The sequence below is a fragment of the Saccopteryx leptura genome, chromosome 2, assembly GCF_036850995.1.
Source record: "Saccopteryx leptura isolate mSacLep1 chromosome 2, mSacLep1_pri_phased_curated, whole genome shotgun sequence".
In the NCBI taxonomy this organism is placed as follows: Eukaryota; Metazoa; Chordata; class Mammalia; order Chiroptera; family Emballonuridae; genus Saccopteryx; species Saccopteryx leptura.
The window spans coordinates 311,088,074-311,110,179 of NC_089504.1; the positions used below are offsets into that span (position 1 = coordinate 311,088,074).

Genomic DNA, 22,106 nt, shown 5'->3' on the forward strand with positions numbered 1-22,106 from the left:
TTCATAATCGAGCCATGTAAATACCTTCCCACTTTCCCCCAAACTCACAGCCAAAGCTTTTGTACCGATTTAACTCATGGTTTTCCAAAAGCAAGTAATCGGGAGTACCCCCACTCCAGATCAGTACCCAGCACCCATGACTGTGCTGGAGCCTAGTGGGCTCTACAATGAGCATTCCTAGCGGCATGTCAACAGGGCAGCCCTGCCAAGTGTTGGAGCCCGAGGCACAGGCCTGAAACGCCAGTACGAGGCTTATCAGCTGACTGTCCCCTGCCTCAGACAGAAATGGAAGTGGGAGAAGGGGAGCCATTCTCTTGTTCTTCCTCACCCTGTGAAAGCATCTGACTCTCTCAGGCCTCACTAACCAGGGAGCAGAAGGCACAGACAGGGCTGTGGGTACAGTGGGGATGAGCTTGGCCAACTTGGTCCAGTCCTCACACCATTCATCAGCAGGGGGCACTAGCGGCTGGCTCCACTCTCCCTCAAGGTGGTGTAGCTGAATGAGAGGACCCATGACAGAGGTATTGAGAAATGCAGCCACCAGAGGGACAGAGGCAGCCAGGGGCAGCCCCTTAGACCCTGCCCTTGTCCAGAGGAGCTTCTGTAACCGAAGCTGCCAACTCTCACGAGACAGAAGGAAGACTATGGCCTCCTTGACTTTGGCCCAAAGAAACAGGAACAGCACAAACCTTAGCTAGCCAGTGGAAAAGAAGTCCCAGGGCAAACGGAAGGGGAGGCGCTCTGCTGCACACACATTCCAGAAAGAGACACCAGCTAACCACAAGAGCATTCTTCTTTAAAAAGAAAGGAAGAAAGAAAACTGAGCAAATATATACAAAATACTGTCCATCTCTCCTGGCCAACGGAGCAGCCATTACGCCGCTTCTCCTGCTCCCTGAGCTTCCCTCCCGCTGTCTGGAGTGTGCTTCTGCACAGCGCAGCCTGCTGGCCGCTGCGGAACACCTGCCACTGCTCCATGTGGCTCCTGTCCCTATCACCGTGGCTCCACAGTGTCCCGAGTCCCCAACAGCCTTTCCCTGAAGACTCCTGCCCAGGCAGGGGCTGGAAGTGGAGCGTCCGCCCTCCTGTCTCATCTGTCCTCCCGCCTGGATAACACTGCTTCCGTGGAGGTCCCACGCAGAGGGTCCCATCAGACTTTGTGGGCCAGAAGGGTGGTCAGCTTGATCTTGCCGTCCATGGAAGCAGTGAGGCAGGTCCCGCAGTCCATCGCCGTGCTCCAGTCCACGGTGACCACAGGGGCCCGGTGGCCACCCAAGCTCAAGCAGCTCTCCAGAACCTTCTCATCCCCTCCGAGCTGTAAGAGGACAGGCGATGGGGAGGAGGTGTGAGCAGACACTGTTCACAAATATACCCACTTTATCCAGCAGCCCCTGGGGCCTGGGGGCTGCCACCCCACTCTGAGGATGTGCCCAGGCTCACATGCCCACCTTCCTGACAGCCTGTTTCATTTCTTGGCTCAGAAAATACCTCATTGTCCTGACTACAGTTCCTCCTTCATCCAGAGTGGGAAACAAGTCCCTGGTACGCTCTAAGGACAGAGAAAGTTCTCTGCCACCTGGAACCTGCATGGCCTGGGACCCTGCACCGCCCCAGCGGCTGGCCTCCCGCCGTCTCTGCTCCCGGGTGCTGGCTGCAGCACGATTCTGCTTCCTCGCTCCAGCACTTACCTGTCTGGAGCGTGCTCCTCCAAACCAACACACTTCCCAACCCTTCTCCCCACTCCTCAGTTTTCTACACTAACTTATACAAAAAGGACGGAGGCACCAAAGGGGCAGTCTCGTCAAAGGACAGCGAATAAACCAGCAGAGGAGGATGGGCTGTCACTCTGCCCCACTCCTCTGCTCACCCCAAGCTGAGACCCAGCCCTGCCGCAGGACGGCTTCAGCGCTGTCCACCTGGTCAGAGGCTCCTCCGTGGCCACATGGAGCAGGATGGGGACAGAGGCCGTGCTCAGCCTGTCCCAGCCCTCCGAGAGGAAGCTCCCCACCCGACATGACATCCCCCAGGTACCTTGTAGATGACGCCCCCAGTGGCAGAACAGGTCAGCATGTAATTTCCCTCCGAGTCAAACGCGAAGAGCCGGCCCCGGGGAACTTGCACCTGCTTGTAGCCGCTGTAACCGGACAGCACAAAGGGGCCCGTGGCGTCAGCGGGGAGCCCGAACTCGGACACCTTCAGGCCGCTCTTGTGGATGTTCCACTGGATGAACTGCGACACAAGGCACAGCCCAGTGCTCTCAGTGGCGGCGGCCCACAGGGGAGTGGCGGCCCGGGAGACAGGCGACAGGTCTGCAGGCCACCCGGAGAGCCACTGGGATGACCGCCCAGTCCCATTTCTCTCCAACACAATTTAAGCATTTTTTTAGGGAAGAAATTCTCAAAAAGGATCAGCAACCTCACATCCAAGTCTGAACTTTCTCTCTGGCTGGACAACCAGGAGGAAGCACGTGGGTCTGCCCCTTCCGTCAGAACGGCTGGCTCCCACTGGACGCATTTAAACCTCACCAAGACCCCCCTGTGCGACTGGTTACCAGCATCCCTACTGTCCAGATGATGAAACTCAGGCCGGGAGAGGCCCGAGGTCAGATGTAAGCCCAGCCAGCCCATCGCCATTCTGGTGCTCGCTAGACTCTCAGATGCCTAAGCCAGGGCAGGGAAGTCCTGCCCCCAGTCCTGCGCCCACCCACCTTCCCGTCCTCGCCGATGCTGTACACGGCGTTCTCGTCGTAGCTGAACTCCACGGAGCACACCTCCCCGCAGTGGGCCTTCCAGCTCATGGCGCACTCGTGCTGCTGCATGTCTGAGGCAAGCACAGGGAGACGAAGCTGAGTCCTGCCCACCCCGGGGAAGCATGGCCCACGGCAGGAGGCAGCCTCCACCCTCTGCCCAGTATGTGGCAGCTGTGCTAGGGGCAGAGGGCCTCGTGGAGCTGAGCCTGCCGCTAATTTTCTCCTCTGCTGTATCTAGTTTCTGTTTAACCTATCTTCAATAGCAGCTTCTTTCACTGGGGCCCCCCGCAGGAGCCTGAGCTCATCTGAAGTCCAGGAGGACACACAAGTCCTTCCTAGGAGGCCTCTAACTTCCCACCAGGGGAGGTGTGAAGACACAGCCCGCCACCCCAACCCAGGCTCTCATCTGTAAACAGCACGCTGGACAGGCCTGACGCACACTGTTCTAACGCTTTACGGGACAGTGAACTGGCCACATCAAGAGGACAGCATGGCATTACTCTCGCGGTTCCTCTCGGGTCTCACTCAGGCCACAAGGACTCAGATGGAACAGCTCAAGACTGAAGGACCGCTAAGCTCCACCCATCCCTCCTGTATCCACTGACACTGACCATGTGCAAGGTGAGCATAGGGGTCTGGAAACAGCAGACTCTGACCAAAGCTAAGTTCCATGACGAGCACCCTGAACTGGGGTATTTTGTTTTTTGGTGTGTTTTTTTTTTACAGAGACAGAGAGTCAGAGAGAGGGATAGATAGGGACAGACAGTCAGGAACGGAGAGAGATGAGAAGCATCAATCATCAGTTTTTCGTTGCGACACCTTAGTTGTTCACTGCTTGCTTTCTCAGATGTGCCTTGACCGTGGGCCTTCAGCAGACTGAGTAACCCCTTGCTCGAGCCAGTGACCTTGGGTCCAAGCTGGTGAGCTTTTGCTCAAACCAGATGAGCCCGTGCTCAAACTGGCGACCTCGGGGTCTCGAACCCGGGTCCTCTGCATCCCAGTCTGATGCTCTATCTACTGCGCCACCACCTGGTCAGGCTGAACTGGGGATTTTGCTTCTAGTCCTCCTGGCAAAAATCCAAGTCTCTCCCTGGGACCTTTAAGGGGGTGCCCAGAGCTGGTTACCAAACAGCCGGATGACACCGTCGGCCGCCCCTGTGACCAGCAGGTTCCCATTGTGATTAAAGGCTGTGCAGTTGATAGCGATGGGCCCAGGATCCAGAGAGAACTGGAGCTGGAAAAAACAAACTAAAATTTTAAATGTCCATGAATCAACCAGAATTCAAGACAAGTCCCGTCTGAAGCGGGGAGGAGGCCGGGAGCAGGGCGAGGCCCACCGGAGCATTCAAGGGACAAGCAATGCTCCGTCTCTGGATGGGGGACATAGGCACCACTGCCTTGCTCTTCTCATTATCTCATGTGTGTGAGCTCAGTATGCCTTTTTACATATTCAGTACTTAATTTAAAATTTTAAAATAACAAGTAAACATGAAGTTACAAAGCACGGTAAGTGCCTTACAGGAAAAGAACACGATCAAGGAGGACCCAGTTAAACGCGGCTGTATAAGGGAAAGCAGCTAAGGGACCCCGGAGGACAGGTGCTCTCCAGAGAGAGAGAGGACAGCAGGCAGGCGGGATCTGTGGCTGCAGGATGCGACAGGAAGTGCCAGGAGGCTGGAGCAGCGACCAGCTCCGGAGAGCCCTGGGGCGTGCCCGCACCTGCTGCTTCATGGTCTTGGTGTCCCACAGCAGCAGCCTGCCGGGAACCTGGTTAGTGCCCCTGCTGCTGATGTCCAGTGCCGAGATGTCCACCTGGGGAGCGAGGCTCGGAGCCGCAGCAGAACAGACAAAAGAGGCCCCGTTGGGGCTGCACGCGAGAGACAGGATTCTGCAATACACGTGGGGCAGGGTCAGCACTCCGCCCGCCCACAGGGGACAGATGGGGGTGGGGGTGGGGGAAGGCTCCGCAGAGTACCAGGCCCGCAGAGGCCGGGGGGGGGGGGCAGCGTCAGCTCACCTGGGCATGTCGTCATTGATGTTGATTTCACAGAGATTCTTCTTGGCTTCCGTGTCATAAAGGCGCACAGTCCCCACACCACTGCCCAGCAAGAGCTGGAATGAGAAGGGGGGAAGTCAGGTCAGGCAGGGAAAGCCACTGTAGGCCAGGCCCTCTCCTGTGAGGTATGGGCAGGCTGCAGGCTGAGCCCTCTCCGCTTATCCAGGTAGTTCAAGGGTAATCTGGCTAAAATGGATCTCTTTAAAAATTAAATAAAGAGGCCCTGGCCGGTTGGCTCAGCGGTAGAGCGTCGGCCTGGAGTGCGGGGGACCCGGGTTCGATTCCCGACCAGGGCACATAGGAGAAGCGCCCATTTGCTTCTCCACCCCCCCCCCCCTCCTTCCTCTCTGTCTCTCTCTTCCCCTCCCGCAGAGAGGCTCCATTGGAGCAAAGATGGCCCGGGCGCTGGGGATGGCTCCTTGGCCTCTGCCCCAGGCGCTAGAGTGGCTCTGGTCGTGACAGAGCGATGCCCCAGAGGGGCAGAGCATCGCCCCCTGGTGGGCAGAGCGTCGCCCCCTGGTAGGCGTGCCGGGTGGATCCCGGTCGGCGCATGTGGGAGTCTGTCTGACTGTCTTTCCCCGTTTCCAGCTTCAGAAAAATACAAAAAAAAAAAAAAAAATTAAATTAAATAAAGACATCAGAGCTGACCTTGAACGGAAGTAAAACCACAAAGGGAATCCGTGGATGGGAAAGAGGTGTCACCCGGACAGACCTGGAAAGGTTCTGGCTGATTGAGACCCTCTTTTCTTCCCTCCTTTTGTTTTAAATCCCAGCTGTTCCAGCCCTTCTTTCTCCCTCCTGATCTACCACCACCACCTCCTTGGGTGCCAGCCCAGCTGCTCATGGGCCCTGGGCCCCATCTGCGTGTTGGGGACAGCTCTGGTGCCGGGCCTGTAAAAGCCTCCAGAAAAAATAGAGGAAGCTACCTTTATCTTCAGGAACTTGCGATTTATTTGGTGAAAAGCCTCAAACGGAACATGTACCAGCAGCAGAAAGCACCAGAAGCAGGTCTGAGGGTACCCCCAGGAATACAACCTATACTACGACCTCAGCGTCCACTCGGCAAGCTGACACTGGGCATGTCCTGAGACCCTAGTGCCATAACCACAATGCCTGTAGTTGTCAGAATTGTGAAAAAACAAGGCTTGCCTCTTGGATTGCTTGCCATGATCCCCTTGAAATGGAGTAAAAGAAAAAACTACAAATCAACTTTCCTCTTTAACTACAAAGCCTACCTCAAATATTATAGTCCAGAAGGAAAAAGAACAGTGTACTATTTATTCCTGGAGGAATCAGACCTGTGAAAACCACCTAACAGGGTCCTATCCCCCACCAGCTTTGGCAGCTTCCTCTGGGCCTGACCCAGAAAGGGGTCTTAGCACTAGGGGGGAGCAGCTGAGAACGCTGGGGGTGAGTTGTCAGAGATGTGGACAGATGACGGGGCTGATGGGGAAGAACAGTCACACAGAAGGGAAAGCCAGACAGCTACAGGCAGGAAGGCACCTCTGCCATCTGACTGGAGTGTTCTCCAGGTCAGACTGCAGGCCATCTCAACTCTTGTTAATCCTACAACCTCCTTGCCATCCCTTTGTCACCCCCAACAGGAGCCTGCAGGGACAGTCCCAGATGTGTGGTCCCCATGAGCGAGCGGGAGGGGGTCTGACCTGGCCACCCCTCGCAGCCTGTGCTGCCTGACCAGTGGATGGCCCTGGGGAGTCTTCACAGACTGCCATGCAAGCACGCAGGCACGGTACTCACCAGCCGGTCCCGCTTAGTGGCCCACTCTAAGGACAGCAGCGGTGACTTGGAAATGGAGGATGCCTTGGTCTGCATGGTGGGGTTGAAGGACCACACTTTGATGACCCCGTCTACGTCTAAGCTGGCAACCCTCCTCCCCGAGCAGTCCACTCTAAGATCGGAGAAAAGGGAAGCCGTGAGCGTCCTGTCCACAGTGCACCATCCTCCAGCAAATTCAGATGCTTGCTTCTGACTTCGTTTTCAGAAATAACCCTGAAATGCCTACTCTCCAATGACAAGCGGGCGATTTCTAGAGATAGTCATTCATTTGTCCAAGAACTACTTAGAAGCACCAGTTATGTGTGGAGCCCTGGGAAGGAGGCACTCGGCCCTGACCTTGGGCACCCGCTGTCTGAGGACTGAGAGCCTCCAGGGCCCATCAGGGCTGTCAAAGCAAGGGACACACCTGCCCTCTGAACTTCACACTCTGAGAATTTCTTCCTGAAAGGTCACGTTCTAACCATGTGCAAGAACAAACTTATAAATGGGAAATACAGGGTGGGGCAAAAGGAGTTTACAGTTGTTCTTATAGAAAAGAATACAAGAATAATACAAGAATAAACTGGGTTTTGCATACTCACAACTATCAACCTACTTTTGACCCACCCTGTGTTAATCTAAAATTACCAACATAGAGCAAATTAAAATTGAGTGACCTTTAGGGAGTTCAAATAAAAGGCAGCTGTTCCTAAAACTCAGCGTCCCATGATTAGAAAGGACAGAGGCTGATGGGGTCAGCTCTGAGCAGGACACCCCCACAGCCGATGGCAGCTGCCTAGCTGCCCTCTGACTCTTAGTGGGTGCCTATGGTCCTTCAGGAACCAGGGCACTTTCCGCCTCCTGCTGGCACACCTGCACCCCCACAGCGTCCCGTGCCTAAGCCCACCTGCAGTGCATGATGGAGGAGTGGTGCTCCCCATACTCCTCCTGCCCCAGCACAATGAACGGCTGCTCTGGGCGCGCCCCTGCACCCTCAGGGCCGGCGGTGGCAGTCCGTGTCAGCGTCTCCTGCGCCTCCATGTGGAGCTCTGGGCAGGGCTCTGGCTCCGGGCCACAAGCGTCAGGCTTCTTCTCTGCACACTGTGCCAAGCGAAGTGGAGCTAAGTCAGCTGTGGCAGGTCTGCGTGGGCCCCACCCTTGCCACACACACGACACACCTAGGATGCCAGGCAGCAGCATGCTGCAAGGGGCTCTCGGCGGTTGTGGGTCTGAACTCCAAGAGCACGGCCCGCAAGCCCAGGAGAGACATGTGCCTGCTCTCCTGATGCCCCTCGGGGAGACCCTGCTCCTCTCACAGCCCCTGCTCAGGGAGTAAAGGGCCGAGGGCGCCCCCTCCTGGTCACAGAGATTTGGGACACACACCACTTGGACAGTCCAGGCCCCTGATACCCTTAAAATAGGCAAGTAGCTCCAATGAGGAGATGAATGGTCAACAAGAGGACAGGCAAGACTCAGGTAGCGAATCCCTTGGGCTTCAACCCAGAGTATCTGACAGAGGTGGAGGCAGCCTGACCCAAGTTCAGCAGTGACGGGAGCCCCGAGGGCTCAGCACGGCAAGGGCCCAGTCGCAGGATGACACGGTGTGGGCATGTGGCCCTCAGGGCAGCAACTCCAGACGGGTCCCAGGGGTTTAGGAGAAAAGGGTCCTGAGATCAAGCAAGTCTGCGGGACTCTGGGTTGAACCCAGGGAAACAGGTCTCTGTCCCACAAAATCTGACAGCCCGTGACAAACATATTAATATACACAAGAGAAAATAAGGAGAAAATGCAGCATGCGAGGGGTCCCAACCAATTCAGTCATAGAACTCACCTCATGGGAACCGTTTCATTTTTTAAAAAGAGTTTTTTTATTTCTTGATTTTGGATAGAAAAGAGGGAGGGAGGGAGGGAGGGAGGAAAGGAGAGGGAGGGAGGGGAGGAGAGGGAGGGAGGGAGGGGGAGAGAGAGAGAGAGAGAGAGAGAGAGAGAGAGAGAGAGAGAGAGAGAAAGGATGGGCGGGCAAGAACCAACAACTTGCTTCTCGTATGTGACCTGACCAGGCAAGCCCAAGGTCTCGAACCAGTGACCTCAGCATTCCAGGTCGCCAACCTATCCACTGTGCCGCCACAGGTCAGGCTCATGGGAACATCTGCAGTAGCATTTTATGGCCCCTATTTAGAAAATGCTACATCAGAAAAGGGGACCACTAAAGGGCCAGTCAAGCACAGTGCGAGCAGTTAAGCCCAGTTCAGCAAAGCCACGCTCTACACAAGAGCAGCAATCAATGGAGGTAAGAGTGGGCCCTGCACCACCCGCCATTTTCACGGCCCTCCGTGGGCATGTTTGGGATGCTGAAGACAGGCCATACCTGCAAAGTCATTGACAAGAGCTCCTTCCTTTCCTTGCCATGGTCCTGCAGGCGCCGCTGCCGGTGCTGGGACCAGCTAGACTCCCCAGCGGCCAGCCCGCCAAAGAGGCTCTTCCCATCCTTGGGCCCACACACAGGGTCCTTTGCCCTTGAGCTCTGGAGGACAAGACATCAGGCTGTGAGAAGTCTCTTCCTGTCTGTGCCCACGCCATGGCACCAGGGAGTGGTTTCTCTACCCAACAGCTCCTGGGTAAGGTTTCTCCCCAGCCATTCTGAGCAGGGAGTTAAAATGTTAGCATCCCGAGGAGTCCCGGGTTCAATTCCCGGCCAGGGCACACAGGAGAAGCGCCCATCTGCTTCTCCACCCCTCCCCCTCTCCTTCCTCTCTGTCTCTCTCTTCCCCTCCCGCAGCCAAGGCTCCATTGGAGCAAAGTTGGCCTGGGTGCTGAGATGGCTCTGTGGCCTCTAGAATGGCTCTGGTTGCAAGACAGCGATGCCCCAGATGGGCAGAACATTGCCCCCTGGTGGGCATGCCGGGTAGATCCCGGTCGGGTGTATGCGGGAGTCTGTCTGACTGCCTCCCCGTTTCCAACTTCGGAAAAATACCAAAAAAAAAATGTTAGCATCTCACTGGTGGGAAAAGCTAAGAGTGAAACAAAGGACCTCCTCCTTTCTGTTTTCTACTATGTCAGGAGAGACCTGTAGCCAGCAGTCCCCAGTCTGCCGTTTCTCTAACACCTGGGGCTAGGTATGCATATAATTCCTTGATCTAATGGGAACAATTAACTTTAGTTAGGGGGAAGGAGGTCAGCACAGGCCCTACACTAAGCATTCTAAACATTTACAAACAACAGTATGTTTGGGCAACACACACAAAAAGTTTATGCAACATACAATCACCTCCCTGGAGGGAAAAAGGAACACAATACTCTTGTGGGTCAAGTGCATGTAAGCCAGCTAATGTTAACAAACATTCAGGTATTTGGAAAAGATCACTAGGCAACCAGAAATTCTTAATAGAAATTAATGGAAAAACTCCTGTTAGATGAATGGCACAGGAAAGAAATTGGCATCTTCTGGCTCCTTTTTGGAACAAGAGTGACAAAGTGAGCCCAGGTTATAGCAAATGAATTCAGTAATCCCCACGCCACTCCCATGGAGAGAAGATTCTTAATCAAGAGGCTTATATTATAAGGAGCTGCCACCTCATCTCCTTTCCAGATTATCTGGACAGGACCTCTTTCCAACCTTCTTCCCACGAATCGTGATGGTCAAACTAGCCCCCTGACTTTCACAGGGGTACAGATACCAACAGCCACTCACGTTGGAGACCAACCTCCTAGCAAACTATTTACACACAAGACCTAAGTCAAGAGAAGAAAGTCTGCCAAAGTCTACTGTTGCTCTCTAGTTCTGCAACTTGCCATTTCTTATGTGAACACCATTTCTTATGTTAAAACAACTCAAGAGGACGAACCTAGATTCCTTGGGACCCCAGGAGTCATGTGAACAGTTCAGGAAGGAAAGTGTAAAGGGCTGGAGCCTAACTGGCTGAACTGTAGGGTATTTGCTATTTTTGTTTTTCTGACTGAAGCTCCCCCAGTGGTACCTACTGATTCTTGTTACCAGATGTTTCTTCTACAGAGTGTACTTCATTCTCATAATTCTGGCTTATTTGGGGAGAAGTGGGGTTCTTAGTCAAGATAAAAAAATAATCTATGAAGAAAAGCATTAACAGCAGCAGTATATACTAGTCACTGAATGTTTACACATGTAAGGCACCATGCTATCAACTTTACAAATATTCCCTTACAGATGAAGACATGACTTTAATATGAGTAGATGAAGCTTAGAGGGGTTAGATGACCTGCTCTACAGAGGTACTACTTGAAGAAGCTGAAATTCACAGTCAGCACCTCCATGCTTTGAAAAACCTGAAGACAGTAATACCATGAGGGGACCTTGTAGAAGCAAGTGACACTGAGTAGAGAAGATGAGAAATGTCACAATCTTGATGCTAAATCACCTATCTGAGACAAGGCCCTTCTCTGTGCTCTGGCCACTGTTGAGAGGTACCCCATGGTCCAGGGAACAATGGACAGGTCCCACAGTTTTAGAGAGAAGACTTCTCTTACCTTCTCAGAAGCAGAGGGTGGTCAAGACAGTTGATAACAGAGGGGTCCTGAGGTAACCATGGTATCCCTCACATGGTCCCCAGGTGGGTGTGCTCACTCCCTGGGATGTGACCCGAGTGCCAACCCTCATTACACAAACCCATTGATTCCTCCCCAGACCTAGTCATGCAGAGGACAAACTGCTCAGACTGAAGAATTGCACAGAGGTAGCTACATTTATATCAGACAAAATAGACTTTAAGCCAATTACTGTAATAAGAGATAAAGAAAGTCATTACATGATGATAAAGGGGTGAATTAATCAAGAAGATGTAACAACCATAAATATGTACACACCCAACATCAGCACCTATGTATAAAGCAAATATTAACAGACCTAACGGGAGAAATAGGCAGCAATACAATAATAGTAGGAACTTCAATACCCCACTTTCTACAATGGAGCGATCATCCAGATGGAAAAGCAATAAGGAAACACTGGACTTAAAACTACACATTAGATCAGAACGACTTAACAGACATTTATAGAACATTCCACCCAAAAGCAGCAAAACACACATTCCTCTCAAGTATTCATGAAACATTCTTCAGGATAGGTCACAAATCAAGTCTTAAAAAATTTAAGAAGACTGAAATCATACCAAGGATCACAATGGTATGAAACTGAAATCAATGATAAGAAAACAAAAAATTTCACAAATTTGTGGACAGTGAACAATGTGCTACTGAATAACCAATAGGTCAAAGAAGAAATCAGAAATTTAAATAAAAAGCTTGAGGCAAATGAAAATGGAAATACAACATACAAAACTCATAGGATGGGCCCTGGCCGGTTGGCTCAGCGGTAGAGCATCAGCCTGGTGTGCAGGAGTCCCGGGTTCGATTTCCGGCCAGGACACACAGGAGAGGTGCCCATTTGCTTCTCCACCCCTCCCCCTGTCCTTCCTCTCTGTCTCTCTCTTCCCCTCCCGCAGCGAGGCTCCACTGGAGCAAAGATTGGCCCGGGCGCTGGGGATGGCTCTGTGGCCTCTGCCTCAGGTGCTAGAATGGCTCTGGACACAACAGAGCGACGCCCTAGAGGGGCAAAGCATCGCCCCCTGGTGGGCATGCCGGGTGGATCCCGGTCGGGCGCATGCGGGAGTCTGTCTGACTGCCTCCCCGTTTCCAGCTTCGGAAAAATGAAAAAAAAAAAAAAAAAAAAAAAAACTTATAGGATGCAGCAAAAGCAGTTCTAAGAGAGAAATTCATAATAATAAACAACTATGTTAAGAAAAAAGAAAGATCTCAAATAAACAACTTAACTTTACACCTCAAGGAACTAGAGAGAAAAACAAGGAAAGGAATCTCAAAGTGAGTTGAAGGAAGAAAATGACAAAGATAAGAGAAAAAAATAGAGACTAAAAATGCAACAGAAAGGTTCAATAAAACTAAGATTTGTTCTTTCCAAAACATGTGTCCAAACACCTAATATTTTGATAGAAGAGGCCATGTTTTCTGAACCCAAAGGTGGCTATGGGTTCCACAGCGAGCTACATCCAAGGGGCTGAGCAAGGGAAGTCCCGTGCTCTGGGCTGACAGCTGTTTTCTGCACTAGTGGGATCCTGGAAAATCAGGAAGTCTCAGAAAGCCCGGAACCTGCAGGTGTGACAGATTTATCAGCCCAACCAAGATCTTTAAAGTGGCTATTTGAGAAGAAAAGGGAGGAACCCACATAAAATTCCATCTGTTCCCAGGGAAAGTACACAGATCACAGGGGGAACCTCCCTTGGAACCAGGAGTGGAAGAGGCTACAGGGGGAGACGGACACTGTTTTCTCTCCCTATTTTCCCACCACACCTGATAAATGCTGTCTTTTCCTTTCTCCATGCTTGCTGTTAAGTGCTCAATTCAATTGGCCCATACTAATGGAGTAGGGAGGCTTAGGATGGACTTCCATTTCCTCCAACTGACACAAAAGCCACTTTTAACACTCCTTCAGCATGGACAGAAATACAGCATTAGGAAGTACAAGGCTGAGCTTCCCTCACAAGTCAAGATGGCAAGGAAGTTGTCAGCATATCATTAGGCTGGGGGCTGGCCAGTACCCTAATATTCCAAAATGAAAATTCAAACAGGCGCTAATGAAAAGCACTACAATAAATTAAGAAGTGGCTTTATAATGACAAGCCAGTTTATACCAAGAGAACCGTGGACCTAAGTGTGACCTATCAGATCCTGCTTAAATCCTAGCTACAAATGTATATGGTGTAAATAAACAGTCACTGTGACATAACCACTAATTCAAAGTTTTAAGAGCAAACATCATAAAAATCTTAACTACTAGATTCGTATAACATTTCAGTGGCCCAAATTATATTCACATCTACCTGTCTCCTGAAGTTCAGGAGAGAGACTTTTAACTAATATTTTATCATTTGACCTCCTCACCTCTCACTCTGAAGAAGGCTATGAACTCATTTTCAGTGGCCCGAATACAGCTTACCTGGCAGTCCTCCAAATGGGGCAGGAAACAAGTGCCAGTAATTTGATCTCCCTTGCAGCAAAATAAAGCCACCCCAAAGACAGAACTCACATAGCAGAAGGACAGGCAAGAAGGCTCCCACCTCCCCATCCTACCAAGAACCATAGAAACAGCCCCAAGGGTAGCTGAGAATGTCTCAGTGGCTGCGAGGTGGTTTGAGAGTACACAAGGTGGTGCACTTAGTTTTCTTTACATGACAGCCAATGAGAGGTTACCTCTACAATAAGTGATTCCCACTGGCAGGCCCACAGCTGCTGCGTGGGCATGGAGGGAGTGGAATTAGAGCCGGAGGGAAGGAAGGAGTAGAAGCGCAAGCCGCTGAGCTGGTTGCTGTCCCAGAAGTCCCCAGGAGCTCAGGAACTGTGGCTTCGCCTCCACTGGTTGTTTAAATTCACCTCTAGATTCAGATTGACAGCACAGAGTGTATCACCACCTACTGTGCCAAATACGATGTATAAATACGTCAGTAATAATGACAACAGTAGGGCAACCAATTAATTACAAGTGGGCAAAATGCTGGTGTGGTGGAAATTTATATTGATAGATACAAATAATGTTTAATATGGGGAAGCCTAATCATTTTATGTGGTGCTAATTTAATAACATAGCTTAAGGCTTTTTGTTTGAGTATCTTGAACCTCAAATCTACTAGTTACTTTTAGAACTGAACCACCAATGCTGAGTCAATTACTAAATCAATTAAAAAAACCATTGGGTTTTTCAGAGGGTAGACACCTGTCATCTCCACTCAGGAACTGGACAGAGGGCTATCTTCGCTATCACATACAACATGGGGACCCAAGCTTTGTTTGGGTATACATTAGAGTCAAGGGAAGGAATGACTGCTACAAACTACAGGCTTTTACTCTCATCTCTTGAACGTGAACTGTGCGAAATATTCCCAATCCCGTTTCAGCCTCACCATAGGATACTTTGTTCCTGAACACACAAACAGCAAGGCCACAGGCTTCAACCCAAAGGAGCTCTCTGTGTTTTCTTCCATTTTTAAAAATACAATTGCGTAATTTCACACACATTCCAAGGCACCTAACACTCTCTACATGATCTATCACCCTTATAAACTATTGCACAATGAGAGGTCTGCAAAGTGAACAGTAAAACTTACTCAGACATAGTCCACAGAACTGGAATTCTGATGAAGTTAGAATTCAGAAAAATGGTCATAGAACTGTGATTGATGTTTGACTCATTAGTGCTAGTCATTGTGCATTGCTGCCACTATGTCTCAGAACTGACTCGGGTACCCATGCAGGCAAGTACCTTCACAGATGCAACTACGACTGAAACGTACTGAGCCCTTAGCATGTGCTAGGTACTGTATACCAAAGACCCTTAGTTCAGCCCCCATCATCCCCCCAGGGAGGAAACGCTATTATTATCCCCCCCAAGCAAAGTGGGGTGAGTTTGGGCAATCTGAGCAAGGGTGACAAACCAGGAGCTGGTGCAGAAAGCACAGTGGTCTGACCCTGAGGCCCCTGCTCTCCGACCCAGTGTCCTCTCAGCACCTGCCCTTCAACAGCAGTACTGACCCCAGAGCTGTGCTGACAGCCACCCTCCCACCCCACCCCCAGTGGCAGCCCCAAACTGCAGTGTCACTTGCAACAGTTCTCAAGCCCTGGCTGGCAGGAAGGTGGCGACTCACTTTATCTGTAACTGACGCAAGCATATTAGGGGAGAAAGGGTCCCTACCCGAGCAGTACAGCGGAACATGGGGTCAGCCACACCTTCACATCTCTGAAAGCAATGGCTGCCGACCAGCTCTGTGAGGAAAACTCCTCGGTGGCACCCTCAGCTGTCGTGGACATCCACCAGCATAAAAGAAATTCTGCAAGCTTCCATAAATGTGAAAAAATCCTTTGCAGAGTCAGTAAATTCCAACTTGTAAAAGAAATTCACTGGTTCTGAAGTAACTCCAATTTACTCTTTATCTACATCTACTTTATCCCTCAAATTCAAAATTCCAGAAGTTTAAAGTCACCGAATCACAGGCATAAAGGCTCCTGAGTGCAGAGGAAATCTCCGAGAAAAGGCGGGGCCCTTCTTCAAAGCATCCTTCCTCTCACTGACGTCCCCCTTCACCTGCTGAGCGTCAAGAGAGGGGGGCTTTCTGAGAGCTGGCACAGGAGCTCGGAAGTCCCTTTGGGTTAGAGCCGGGTCTGAGACCGGGCACCACGCCTGGTCAGCACACACACCGCTGCCTCCTGTCTCCTTCTGCCCACAACACGAGCAATTCCAGCCACGCACTTCCAGCTAGAGGGCAGGATGGGGGGAGGATGGGGCGGGCGAAGAGTGCGGGGAGTGGAGTTTCCTGCTATTCCTTCTGTCCTCCCACTGTACTGCTATCTCTAGTCTCCCCCTGCACAGTGTCACTTGTTGATGAGCAGAAAGGCAGGGAAGGGGCAGGGAAGAAAGGGAAGGATGTGTGACTTTCAGTCTAGCCAGCACACCCAAGAATCAGTCCTAAGGGGAAGGCAGACATGTCTCCACTTGACAAGTAGGTCTGGAAGTCTAGTCAGATGTCAGAGGCCCTGGCAAGAGTCAGAAAAGCAGACTTGTGCTTACCTGACCACTGACACACTCTTTCTTGGCCAAGCTCTGAGCCTGGGGTGGGCCCTGGGCAGGTGACAACCGGGAGGGGCTCTTCTTACTCTGAGGCAGCAGCGAGGACAGGAAGCCCCCACGAGGCAACTGCGTGAGGGAAGTGTTCCGCTGGCTGCACACCATGGCTCTGCACAGACACACACAACACAAGGTCACAGGCCTGGCAGGGACCTAGGAGAAGCTGGAGCACACACCTGCTGGGTGGCAGACAGCGCCAGTGCCCAGTGCCTTGGCCGGGGTTAGAGTGGCATCACCCTCAGTTCTGTGGCTTGTGCCAAGGCTCCAGGACTGCAATTGTGTTCATGTACCAGGCTGCACACACTGGGATGTGCAGGCTCTTGCATAGCTGCGCAGGCTCAGAGGACCTCGGCGGCCAGGGAACTGACTCAGAAAGCTAGGAAGGACGAACAGGGAGTGCAGCCAGTTCTTCGGCAATTCAGCACCTCTAGGAGCAAAAGGACCACAGCGCGGTGCCCCAAGTAAGCGCACAGGGGACAGAGGAGAGGAAAGGCTGGGCCCTCCCAACCACACTCACAGCTCCGAGTCCCCCAGGCGGTCCATGTTGGAGACATAAGGAGGCAACTTGTGTTGGACCACGGGCTCTTCCTCCTCTGGCTGCAGCTCCTCTTTCTTCAGTCGGTGGATTTCAGCTTGCAACGCAAAAAGCTACGCAGAGATGGGGCCAAGTTAATTGGTGACATCACCTCGCTGGGGAAGATTAGACACGTCACATCCAACACCCAACCTCACTGGCTCATAAGGCCACTGGCCCTCAGTCTTGGTGTCTGTCCCCATCTCTGCTCACTGCAGACTGGGAACATGAGCAAACGCCACTGTCACTTGGCTACAGTAAAGTGAGAAAAATTATCAAATATACAAAACTCACTCTTTTCTCCTTTTTATTTGACTCGCTTCCCTTTTATCACCTGACTTGCTTCCTCTTGAACGCACTGAGAAAAACAGCTCCACCCAATCCTGCTTTGCTCTTGGGGATCAACAAAATCAGACCTGGGAATTATCATGGTAAAGTTGTTTCAAATGACGTTCAGCATGTGTGACCATTTGCTAGAAGAAAATGATACACACACACCCCAAAGCCCAAGAATCTTAAACCCCCAAACCAAAACAGTTCGTCATCTTCCTTGTTCTGGAAATCTCCCTTTTTCTAAAGATGTCTTAATTTTAAGGATAAATGCTTTGAGGCAAAATGAAAGGCGAATGTGGGTCCCTGGCTCAGACTGGAGAAACACAGAGCTGAGCAGAACAATTAACTTATTCCTGGGTTGTAAACAATACAGATGTGGATAGATGTGGGAAAGGACTGGGGGTACGAAACAGACATCTGAACACAGGTCAGTTGCCAGGTGGCATGATTGTGTACAGTCTTCTCCTTTTTAAAAGTCCATGACTACTGCTGTGTTACTCATGCTATACATGTGACTTAAAATAGGAACCTCATCTCTGGTTTTTTGAGGCTGTTACAACCCCCAAGTCCCTAACGCTGACTTGCTGGTGACTCACTCTCACTTGAAACCAGTGCGCTCCTATACTCAGCACCCGCCGCCTCTACCTAACTGCAAACACGAAAAGCAGAAGTGCTCCCCCAGAAGCAAGCGTGTTCACAACCAACCTTCTGCCGCAGAACTTCATTTTCTTCCTGAACCTGGTTGGTCCTCTGGCACTCCGCATCGAAGTTCAGGATCACGGGAACTGGTGCTCAAAGTTAAAGAATAAGCCTGCCTGGGAAATGATTAAGAGACCTTCCCAGACTCTTGACACCATAGCAACCCCCTTGAACACCTGATGTGGGAAGGGAAGACACACTTGGCGCTATGGGCCCGTCTCACCTTTACAAAGTTGTTTCTCCCTGAGGCCAGACCTGGCCTGACTTTGTTCAGACAGACCTACAGACACATGACAACCTGCCCGGCTAGCCTACAGAGAGGGCATAAAGCCAAGCCTGAGCCCTCTCTCAATGCCAGCAATAGAGTCATATCCAGCAGGCCTCCAAGCCAGCCTAAGCTTCAGCAACATTCCGCTAAGAGCACGCCCAGGGCCACAGGCTCTGCAGGCTCATTGCCAGCCGCTCCACCAGCGGGCAGAAGGATCTGGCACTTGGCTCTCCGCTGCCCAGACTGAACCTCTCCCTGGCAAAAGTTCTAAGAAGAAAAGCTTTCTGCAGACTGGACAGCCACATGCCACCATGTGAATATCCACATTGTAGGTCGGGGTGTCAGTCCCCTCCGACCACCTTGAACGGCTTCCATCAGGAGGGAAAAGCAGGTAGGGCCCACTACTGAGGCAGTGAACAGTGGCTTGAGTGTGTGTGACCTAGTTTGCAGGGCATTGTCTTGCAGTGAAAGGACCTGAAGTGACATTTTCAATTTCCCTAGAGGGCCCACGTGGTTGTTGCAGAGCCGCCTCTGGCCTGACCCCTTACTGGCCTCATCTGAGGTCCTCGGGATGAAAGCAGCAGCAGGGCCAGAGGAAGGCAAAGCGGGCAAGGGTGGAATTCACAGCAGCCACAACACAAAATACAAGGACGCCCTGCCTACCTTCACCAGCAGATGTCCCTCCCAGAGGTCAAAAGGGCTGCCGCCCTGGGTGGGCCGCCACAACGCCCATCCATCAGTGAGCCACCAAGCAGCCCCATTCAACCCGACTCCCTCCCCTCTCCTAGAATTCCAGCCTAGGGAGTGAGCACAGGCAATAGAAGACGGTCCCAGGCCTGGAGATCGCAGGCGTTTCTGACAAAATGGTAAGTATGGCAGGCTGTAAACTGTTTACACTCTGTTTCTCAAATAAGCACAGAGAGTCTTAAGGCTGCTCTGTTTTCTGGCAAGGCGAGGAACACTGAGGTCACTATCAGAGAAAGCGCCCCAAACATTAACAGAGGGTGGAAGCTCCAGTCTAGAAATGTTCTCTACCTAATTCCAGCAAAGGCATGTGATCTCCTAGGCCAGGCACAGAGAGGCTGCTCTTGCTGACGAATGGTCTCACTAAGCAGCAGCTGCCTACCCAGCTGTGTGTGCTCAGAGAGGTCCTCACCCCTCTCTGAGGGCCCGGTGCCAGCACCCCACTGCATCTACAGTCTCCACCCACCCATGCATGTCAGCTAGTGCCTCAGCAGCAGGGCGTCAGAACTACGACTCATGATTTCCTGGCCTATGGACAAAAATGACCACAGTCTGCCAGCCCCCCTCACATGATGCATGACAATGAGCCTCGGGCATTTGGTAGAAGAAATTATTGCATCCAGAGCAGCAGCTGATTGCACTGTCTGGATGCATTGGGCTGGACCCACGGCCATAGGCCGCTCCAAGGATATGCATGCACCGGAACAGGACACTCAGGAAGTTATGCAGGGACACAATGAAGGTGTCGGCCCACTGTCGAGAAAAGTAGGTAGCAAAGGTGGGGTTGGTGTCTGGGGAGGGCAGGAAGGGCAGGACAAACCAATCCTTCCACTCAGCCTGGTTCTGGAGCTCCGTAGCCTGCTTTGCAAAGAACTCCTGAGCCTTGTCAGTTCTGTTTGTCTGCCAAGTCACAGAGCAGGTAGCAAGAGAGGAAGAGACAAAAATCCAGAGGTGAGAGTCTTCATTGCTGCACAACAAAGAGCCTTTGGACATCAGCCTGCTCAGTAAGTGGCCAAACATGATCTACAAACTCCACAAAATACAGGAAATCACCCCTTTCTTCTCAAGTTCCTGGTAATTTCAAAGAAGCTGGTTTAAACTAAAGTCTTGATAATAAATGCCATCCTAAAGATTAATTCCTAGTTGATTGTCAAATAATCTAACTAACTGTTCCCCAGGTCAGCTATAATCTTTATTGCTCACACTTTAACCCAGCTACTTATATTGTTAAAACACCAGCCAGGCTTACACACTTAAAACAAGAAAAGAAACGGGAATGAGGAAGACAAGTCAGATGATCTACAGATGAGAAGGGGGGGGGGGATTAGGAAAACAGTCAAAAATAACTTGCAGTGTGACTGTTCCACCCTTTCCCAGGGTAACACAGAAAGTCCTCCCTAGGGGCGAAAAGAAAACTCTCTTTCTGGATCAAATAACTCTTTCCACTAAGGAATCCCTGAACCAACAAGCACCTGAATTGTGTAGACAAGATAAAAGCGGAACAGGCTGGTTTTCAGCTTGTTGATGGTGGGTCTGTATATATCCTCCAAGCGACTGAAGAGGCGGCGCTCCAGGTAGCTCCAGTAATCCCGCAGGGCAGCCAAGTCGTACACCTGCATTAACTGCTGCAGCTGGTCCACAATCTTGTCCACCTGGTAGGAGAAGGCGGTGAAGGACAGAAGGGAATTCTCCCTCATTCCACAGCGTTAAAATAGGTCTTTCCTCTTGCTGTAGCTTTGGGATGTTAAAAAAAATTTTTTAAGTTCGTGATCTATAAGACTTTAAAAACATATTAATAGCTTTTAAGTGATTTTCTGATGTTAGGTGTATGGATTGACCCTCTAGCAAGTGCGGAAATTTCAGGTGTAAAAACACTGACTCAGGAAGCAGGAGCTATAGGTCCAGTCTTGGAAAAGAGAGAGGGAAACAACCTCCAGGGTTCTCCTCCCAGCTCCCCCATTCCAGGATTTCAAGGTGCGTGGTGAGGCACACTGACTGACTCCTTCAAGTCATCCAAGCACCTGCAAAGCCCTTGCAGCAGTCAGACAGAGAAGTCACCTCTTTGTGAGAAGCAATCACATCAGAGTACACAATCTGGAAAAGGTTTATGGCTACCAGTACCAACCCAACATCCCCATTTTACAGATCAGGGCACTGAGGCCTGGAGAGCTTGAAATGCTTTGCTTTTCCCACTAAATAGCCACTAACTTTGGCAAGACAAGAACCCAGGTCTCCAAGCTCCCCTCCAACACCCTTGCTGCTAGCTCACCGTCTCTCTCTCAATTTACCTGTCTGCACTCAAGTCAGCAAACACACATGTATAAATTTCAAGAACTTCACGGAAAATCATGTCTTAGCAGGGGAACTATACTACATTAAAATGTGCAATGAGATCTTCCTCAACTGCTGGAGCAAAACTGCCAATGAGTCACTGACAAGGCCATTTTAAATGAACACCGTAGGTACCTGAACCCAGCTAACATTTTGGGCTGCAGACCCCTTCGCTCTCAATGCCATCGGAAGCTATCTGTGTTGCCCAAATTCAACCGTCTACCCAGCCTTTGCTCCGAAAGCCTCATCGCCATCCCGGAGGCCGAGGGCTGGCCGCACCTGCAGGAAGGCTGGGGGCTTGGACGGAGCCCTGAACCAGGAGTTAGGGCACCTGGGCTGCAGCCTCCTCGGCGATGCTCCTGACTCGCTGGGCAAGCAACTTCGGGCAAGTCAGGTCCCCTCTCAGAGCCTCAGTTCCTCATCTGTCAGGTGCGGGCCAGACGCGCTCAAGTCGAAGGTCCCCCCCGGCGCGGCGCGGTGACAGCGCCGCTCCCGCCCCAGGGGACAGTACTGGGGAAGAGCCCGCTCAGTGCTCCCTCGGGGCCGCTTGTGCCCGCGCCGTTCCCGCCGGCCTCTCACCCGGAACCCCTTCTCCTTGTCCGCCTTGATCTCGGCGTCCAGCTGCCGCAGTGTGTACGTGAAACCGCGGAAGAGCAGGTACTCGCGGACTAGCTCGTCGGTGCGCTCCACGGCCTCCGCCATCGCTGCGCCAGCGCCGCGGAGCCGCGACACGCGAGGGGCGGTGGAGGGGCGGGGCCTCGGGCTCGCGGGGCGGGACCAGGCGCGGACGGCAGTTGCGTCACGCCGAGACCCGCCTACCCAAGCCCGCACGCACTGAGCGCCGCACTCCCGTGGCCCCGCCCCGCCCCCACCCCGCCCTGCTGTCCCGTTATCATCACTCTCCCGGAAGAG

The 22,106-nt window shown here is 51.9% G+C and overlaps 1 protein-coding gene across 2 annotated transcripts; it reads right to left on the bottom strand.

Annotated features, from left to right (window-relative positions):
- Positions 1-775: 775 nt before the first annotated feature.
- Positions 776-21,931, bottom strand: WDR91 (WD repeat domain 91). Of its 2 annotated transcripts, none has more exons than XM_066362755.1 (15): positions 21,774-21,931; positions 20,336-20,515; positions 19,556-19,616; positions 17,858-17,940; positions 16,763-16,893; positions 16,189-16,354; positions 8,950-9,105; positions 7,489-7,682; positions 6,564-6,714; positions 4,767-4,861; positions 4,469-4,637; positions 3,875-3,983; positions 2,708-2,820; positions 2,032-2,229; positions 776-1,315 (listed from the first exon to the last, which is right to left on the bottom strand). In XM_066362755.1, the coding sequence occupies exons 1-15, from the start codon at positions 21,894-21,896 to the stop codon at positions 1,151-1,153; spliced, it is 2,094 nt and encodes a 697-aa protein (XP_066218852.1). In that variant the 5' UTR covers positions 21,897-21,931; the 3' UTR covers positions 776-1,150. The 2 variants fall into 2 exon arrangements, with proteins under 2 accessions (XP_066218852.1, XP_066218851.1); XM_066362754.1 differs by having other exon boundaries at positions 19,556-19,763.
- Positions 21,932-22,106: the final 175 nt, after the last annotated feature.

Bases quoted from the DNA above. Each gene is read 5' to 3' on its own strand.
- WDR91 (XM_066362754.1), bottom strand. From the start codon at position 21,896: ATGGCGGAGGCCGTGGAGCGCACCGACGAGCTAGTCCGCGAGTACCTG. The intron at 20,516-21,773 runs GTGAGAGGCCGG...TTCTCCTACCAG, and splicing joins ACAAGGAGAAGGGGTTCCGG to GTGGACAAGATTGTGGACCA. The intron at 4,638-4,766 runs GTGAGCTGACGC...CGTGTATTGCAG, and splicing joins ATCAATGACGACATGCCCAG to AATCCTGTCTCTCGCGTGCA.